This window comes from Copadichromis virginalis, linkage group LG3, assembly GCF_057382275.1.
Source record: "Copadichromis virginalis isolate Kocher_CV1m ecotype Utaka linkage group LG3, C_Virginalis_male_GT1.1, whole genome shotgun sequence".
NCBI lineage: Eukaryota > Metazoa > Chordata > Actinopteri > Cichliformes > Cichlidae > Copadichromis > Copadichromis virginalis.
Genome location: NC_140620.1, coordinates 15,388,149 through 15,395,509, shown reverse-complemented (window position 1 = coordinate 15,395,509; position 7,361 = coordinate 15,388,149). Strand labels below are relative to the sequence as shown.

The 7,361-nt window shown below is 41.6% G+C and overlaps 1 protein-coding gene across 1 annotated transcript; it reads left to right on the top strand.

Moving 5' to 3' along the window:
* The first annotated feature begins 1,441 nt into the window (after positions 1-1,441).
* On the top strand, positions 1,442-4,878 carry LOC146713008 (uncharacterized). The gene is made up of 2 exons (XM_085437293.1): positions 1,442-1,462; positions 2,186-4,878. The coding sequence occupies exons 1-2, from the start codon at positions 1,442-1,444 to the stop codon at positions 3,428-3,430; spliced, it is 1,266 nt and encodes a 421-aa protein (XP_085293419.1). The 3' UTR covers positions 3,431-4,878.
* Positions 4,879-7,361: the final 2,483 nt, after the last annotated feature.

Genomic DNA, 7,361 nt, shown 5'->3' with positions numbered 1-7,361 from the left:
TAAAGGGTTAACAAAAAAAAAAATCACCTATGGCCACCTGTCACTTCGGAGGTCCTAGAACAGTGGTTCTTAACCTGCGTTCGATCAAACCCTAGGGGGTCGGTGAGTCAGTCTCAGGGGTTCGGCAGAACCTCCGCTGTGACATACACGGCCCAGTAAAAAAAAAAAATGTATGTCTTGAATTCGAAAAAAATCGTATTGCGTATATGAAACTGGTGTGGTTCAGTACCTCCAAAAAGGTTAAGAACCACTGTCCTAGAAGAATTACTTTACAGTCTTGTGTATTCTAAATTAAAACATAAAATAATTAGAACACCATACATTACAAATTTTCACAATGTTGCAATACAATTGCAAGAAAATACCAGTTAGTAGAGACAAACCAGGCTTCTGTATGATAGCTCACTGAACTAAGCGTGATTATTAAACGTGGGCCTCACAGCCTATATGATCACGCCCAAACCTTGCGATAATAGCAGTGCAACAAAAAGATGTTCTTTGTGTCACGATAAACATGTCTCCTACATAAGATAGAATGCACCTACTGTACATAATATTGTCCAAAGAAATGTACAAGCAAGAACATTTTAACTGCTCGAACCAACTATTAACCTTCTTTATACATAAGCCATTTCCGTGACTCTTAGGCAGTGATATGTAGGGCAGTCAGTGGCTTTTTCCCTTTTAGATTGTTGTAGGCAACTGATTACTTTCTATCTGAGGTTTCACCTTGAAGCTTCATGGGTATTGTTGTCAATGAGGAGCGTAGTAATGTTTATTTGCTCTGTTTCTTTTTGTCAGGGATGTGTGTATATACTTTTTGTGTCCCAGCTGAGTAACAGGAGCAGAAGAGTATGGTGGAGCAGCGGAAGGACAATTTCAGCCATTTGGACTCAGCTCAGCCACTACAGAGGAAACAATGACTTCAACACAAAAGGTGAGAAAAATATCACAGTTACACTGTTATTGAAACAGTGTGCACAGCTGGTTGTATATATATATATGTGTGTATATATATGTGTGTGTGTGTGTATATATATATATATATATATATATATATATATATATATATATATATATATATATATATATATATATATATATATATATATATATATATATATATATATATATATATATATATATATATATATATATATGGAGGAGCCCTGGATGGAAAAGATAATGCTGCTGTTAACGGGTTTTTAAAAACCAACCGCTGCTCCACCATACTCTTCTGCTCCTGTTACTCAACATTCACAATCAAAAACCACAGCAGTTACAAGAAAATACAAACATGATATTTTATCAGCACACATTGAAACAACAATATCATCAGTTAAACTCACAATTTTTTATGAGTAAAATATTTTCTCCGCTGATCAATATTTCTTCAATAATGTCATTTTCATTACAACTCCCATTGTAGCACATCATTGTAATGTGGTACTATCACCACAAGGTGGTGGAAACACACCAACAATGTGTTTGTTGTCACATTAAATTCCACTAATCAGAATTAGAATCAGAATCAGAATACTTTATTGATCCCTGGGGGAAATTATTTTTTGTTACAGTGCTCCATTTTAAACCAACATTAAGACAAGACAGACAATACGCTAACTAAGAATAGTACAATATATACATATATATACATACATACATACATAAGTCACTTATAAATAAATATTTGGAAAAGAAACATGTGTAGTTGTAGCAGCAAACAGTGTGTTAAGTGGATGCGTTGTACAGGGAGATGGCCACAGGCAGGAATGATTTCCTGTGTCGTTCAGTGGTGCTTTTCGGTAATCTCAGTCTCTCACTGAACGAGCTCCTGTGACTGACCAACATGTCATGGAGTGGGTGGGAGGTGTTATCCAACATTGTCTTTATCTTGGACAGCATCCGCCTCTCCGACACCACCTTGAGGGAGTCCAGCTCCATCCCCACAACATTGCTGGCCTTACGGATCAGTTTATTAAGTCTGTTGGCATCTGCGACCCTCAGCCTGCTCCCCCAGCATGCAACAGCATAGAGGATCGCACTGGCCACCACAGACTCATAGAAAATCCTCAGCATTTTCTGGCAGATGTTGAAGGACCTCAGTGGATGGAGGGAGGGAGTTCCAGTTTGTTCCATTACTGCATTTCACTCACTGCCTCTGTTTGTATCTCTGTCACTGCAGGACCAACATGAGGCGAAAAGTCAGCGCTCTCAGGAGGCCGACAAACCTCACAGAAGAAAAGGAGAGAAAACATACAGCTGTGATGAGTGTGGGAAGGATTTTACCCGGGCTGGAGAATTAAAAAGACACCAACTCTTCCATAGTGGAGTTAAAGCGTACAGCTGTGACTTGTGTGGCAAGTCTTTTACCCTGGCTCAAAGCTTAAAGACACACAAACTCATCCACAGTGGAGTGAAACCGTACAGCTGTGACTTGTGTGGAAAGTCTTTTACCCTGGCTCAAAACTTAAAAACACACCGACTCATCCACAGTGGAGTTAAAGCATATAGCTGTGACTTGTGTGGAAAGTCTTTTACTCTGGCTGGAGGTCTAAAAAAACACAAAGTCATCCACAGTGAAGTTAAACCTTACAGCTGTGACTTGTGTGGAAAGTCTTTTACTCAGGCTGGAGGTTTAAAAATACACCAACTCATCCACAGTGGAGTTAAACCTTACAGCTGTGAGTTGTGTGGAAAGTCTTTTACCCGGGCTGGATGCTTAAAAACACACAGACTCATCCACAGTGGAGTTAGACCGTACATTTGTGACTTGTGTGGAAAGTCTTTTACTCTGGCTCAAAACTTAAAAACACACCAACTCATCCACAGTGGAGTTAAAGCACACTACTGTCACTTGTGTGGAAAGTCTTTTAATCAAGCCCAAAACTTAAAAACACACCAACTCATCCACAGTGGAGTTAAACCTCACAGGTGTGACTTGTGTGGAAAGTCTTTTGCCCTGGCTGATAGCTTAAAAACACACCAACTCATCCACAGTGGAGTTAAAGCATTCAGCTGCAACTTGTGTGGAAAGTCTTTTACCCATCGTCAAGGCCTAAAATCACACCATATCATCCACAGTGGAGTTAAAGCACACAGCTGTGAGTTGTGTGGTAAGGCTTTTGCTCAAAATAGCGACTTACAGAGGCATCTAGTTACCCACTCTGGAATTAAGGCCTACAGCTGCGACTTTTGTGGAAAAAGGTTCAGTGAAAAAAAGTACCGAAATATTCACCTACGGATTCACACTGGAAATGATGTTTGCTGCTGTGATCAGTGTGGGAAACCATTTACAACAGATGCACAGTTACAACAACACATGTTTAGCCACACTGAGGAGAGACCTTACAAATGTGACCTGTGTGAGAAGACTTTTAAAGCTCCACATCACCTGAAAAAACACCAACAGATCCACACCAGAAATTAACTCTACAAGTGCAGTTACTGTGAGATATGTATTTATTTTTATCTTGTAATTGTAACCCGAGTGTTTGGAACAAGTCTGATCAGTAAACTTATGGAATTATACTGAATTAACTGTTTGGAAAAATGAAGAGGCATTTTCACCCAGTAAGCTGAGTGTTATAATGTAAACAGTGAAATGTAATTGGATATTGGCAGAGTTGACTTATACTGTCTTTGCATAGAAGCAGAATGATAAAGATGGATCCAGTTCTCAGCCCTGTCGTCACTGTGGTGGTGGGAAAGAGTTTCTCTGTGGCCTTTGTGGAAAAACCTCCAATCATCAACGGGACTTTAAACCACATCAACGTAGACACACTGGAGACAAAATGAACTACTGCAAAGAATGTGGGAGAGGCTTCCACACACCAAGTACATTAAAAATGCATGAACTCTTCCACAGCGGGGTCAAAAAGTACATCTGTGACCGGTGAGGGTTATCCTTCACCACTGCACGTGAGCTTAAAGAAAAAGCAATAAGTGAATCCACAAAGAAGAGACACCATACAACTGCAGACACTGTGACAAAAGCTTCTCACAATCAGGTCATCGTAACAAACATGAATGTACACACATGGAAGTGAACTTCAGCTGTGACCCCAAGCTGTACATTAACTGTTTCACTGTTACCAATGTGCATTCACTTCATTATCTGCTCTGTGCAAACATCAGCCTGATCATGCAGGACTGAAATCACTGGATCACAATGAATCTGAAGAGAGAGAAAGATCCTCTTCTGGTTTCAGGGTTGGACTTAAAAACCTTGATCGGGCTCTACAGAGTTTAGATGGAATCTCCTGTAAAGAGTGTCAGCTGATGTCACTCTTGGATCTGATGAGGTAGCTCTGATTTCTGGACCTGCAGTGAATAATCCTGAATGTTACATTTAGGAAGCTGCATGTATAGATAAGAATAAGAAGAACTTTATTTATCCAGAGGGAAATTCTTTTGTCATGTACATGCTCAAAGCAGCAGGAGAGACAGAGGAACAGATGAATAAGATATAAGATATACAATATATACAATAAGAATAGTAGTGTACAGTAATATACCGTAGGATAGTGCAAGACATAGTATCAGATAACTAACGAAGTAATATATATAACTATATCCTGGTGAATAAATAACTTAACTATCAGTGCAGGCGATTCTAGAAAGTGACAAAGTATTGTGCAATAGAATAAAGGGAGTAGCAGCGTATGATGGGGGGATGAAACAAATATTCAATAAGGTACTGTTGGGTAATATTACACGGTCTGAAAGGGAACAGAATAACATTGGTAATCGTCTCAGGAAAATTATCTACAGAGTGAGGAAGAGTTATACAGTCTTATTGCCACCGACACAAAGGATTTACTGTGGCGATCTCTGCATTTCGGGGCAATGAGTCTTTTGCTGTGTTTGCTCTGATGGTCCATCATGGGGGCGTGCATGGGGTGGGAGGGGTTGTCCATGATAGAAACAAGCTTTTTTAGCATTCTCCTTTCAGACACCACCTCCAGGTTCTCAAGTCTGACACCCAGGACAGAACTAGCCTTTCTAATCAGTTTGTTCAGCCTTTTGGCATCAGCTGTCTTCACCCCACTTCCCCAGCACACAGCTGCAAAGAACACGACGCTCTCCAACACCGAGTGATAGAACATGGTCAGCATATTCCTACCAACATTGAAGGATCTAAGTCGCCTCAGTAGGAAAAGCAGACTCTGCCCTTTTTTGAAGATAGCATTGGTGTTCTTGGTCCAGTCCAGTTTACAGTCCAAGTGTACCCCCAGTACCAGTAGTCCTCAACTATCTCCACATCAGCCCCACTGATGGTGACAGGGTTAGGAGGAGGAGCCTGCTTCCTAAAATCCATAATCAGTTCCTTTGTCTTTGTGATGTTAAGTTGTAGGTGGTTTAGCTCACACCACTCGACAAAGCTGTCGACCACACTCCTGTACTCCTCCTCCTGTCCATCCCAGAGCCCACAGTGGTAGAGTCATCTGAGAATTTCTGCAGATGACATGACTGAGACTTGTACCTGAAGTCAGATGTGTAGAGAGTGAAGAGGAAGGGGGATAGGACTGTCCCCTGCGGCGCCCCCGTGCTGCTCAAGATGTTATCTTAGCGGGAGCTCTTCAGTCGGACATGCTGTGGTCGACTTGTTAAATAGTCCGTAATCCAACCAACCACTGGGGCATCCACCTGCATTTCTGTGAGCTTATTCCCCAGCAGTGATGGTCTGATTGTGTTAAAAGCACTGGAGAATTCAAAGAACATGACCCTCACAGTGCTCCCAACAATGTCCAGGTGAGAATAAGCCTGGTCCAGCAGGTAGATGATGGCATCCTCCAAGCCATACGAGGTTGATAAGCAAACTGCAGGGGGTCCGGCCAAGGCTCCACCAGCAGACGCAGATGTTTCAGGATGAGTCTCTCCAGCGTCTTCATGACATGTGAGGTCAGAGCCACTGGCCTGTAGTCACCGAGGGTGGACGGGTTGATCTTTTTAGGGACAGGAACCAGGCAGGATGTCTTCCAGAGTGATGGGAATATGTGCATTTCCAGACTCATGTTGAAGATCCGTTGTAGAACTCCAGACAGCTGGGAAGCACAGCACCTGAGGGCCCTGGGACTGACACCATCAGGGCCAGCAGCTTTGCTGGAGTGGAGTCTGCCCAATTCTCTTTTGATGTCATCTGCTGAGAGGGACAGGGTGAGACAGTCTGAGGGGGCAGGAGAGGGGGGAGGCGAAAGGACAAGATGGGAATAGCTGGGTGTGGAGACAGGAGACGCAGGGCAGTCAAACCTATTGAAGTGCAGATTAAGGTTGTTAGCACTTTTGACGTCCCCATCCATCCCAACACCTCTCTTTTGTCTCAGGTCCGTGATAGTCCGCATTCCATTCCACACCTCCCTGGTGTTGTTTTCCTGCAGTTTGTTTTCCAGCCTCCGTCTGTAGGACTCTTTACCCTCTGCAATCTTGGCTTTCAGCTCCTTCTGCACCAGTTTCAGCTGATCTCTGTCACCATTTCTGAAAGCTCTTTTTTTCTTGTTTAAGGTTGCTTTGATGTTTTTGGTAACCCAGGGTTTATTGTTGGGGAAGCACAGAATGTTTTTTTTTGGGGACCACAGTGTCCACACAGAAGTTGATATAATCTGTTACACAGCCTGTCAGATTGTCAATATTGTCCTGATTGGAATCACAAAGAACATCCCAGTCAGTTGACTCAAAGCATCCCTGCAGAGTCTCTTCCGACTCACATGGACAAGGGAGTCGAAAGAGACTTGTGACATTACCAATAAGTTTGATGTGTCACCTGGCCCTCTTCCTATTGAAAAAACAAAAGTTGTATCCAAGATGGCCAACTTCTAAATGGCCACCATGGTCACCACCCATCTTGAGGAGTTTGCCCCCTCACATATACTAATGTGCCACAAACAGGACTTTAATATCACCAACCATTCCCATGTTATTATGGTGTATCCATATAAATGGCCCACCCTGTATATCAAGTTTATGCTTTGTCCTTTGAGGGGTTTTAATTCTCTAAAATGTTATCCCTGTTACATTTTAATCTTTGTTTCCATAGGACACAGTAGTGTTTAGTAGTTGTACTTGTTACTGTATTATTAAAGTTATAGGAATGTCTTCTTCTTTCTTTTTTTATACAAAACTAATATTGTATCAAAATTACAGATATGGATATGGATATCAATTTCTTTTTTTTTAAACTTTCTTAGTCTTTCCAAATTTTTTCTTCATTCATTTAACCTCGGTTAAATTTAAATCCTTCATTCATATTTAAGTTGTTGCTGTGATAATCCCTTCTCTTAAATCCTTTTCTCCCAAAACTGCAAATAATTTCACAGCAGTCTCTCTCAAAACTTCCAAAATGAACTAAATCTGTCAACCTG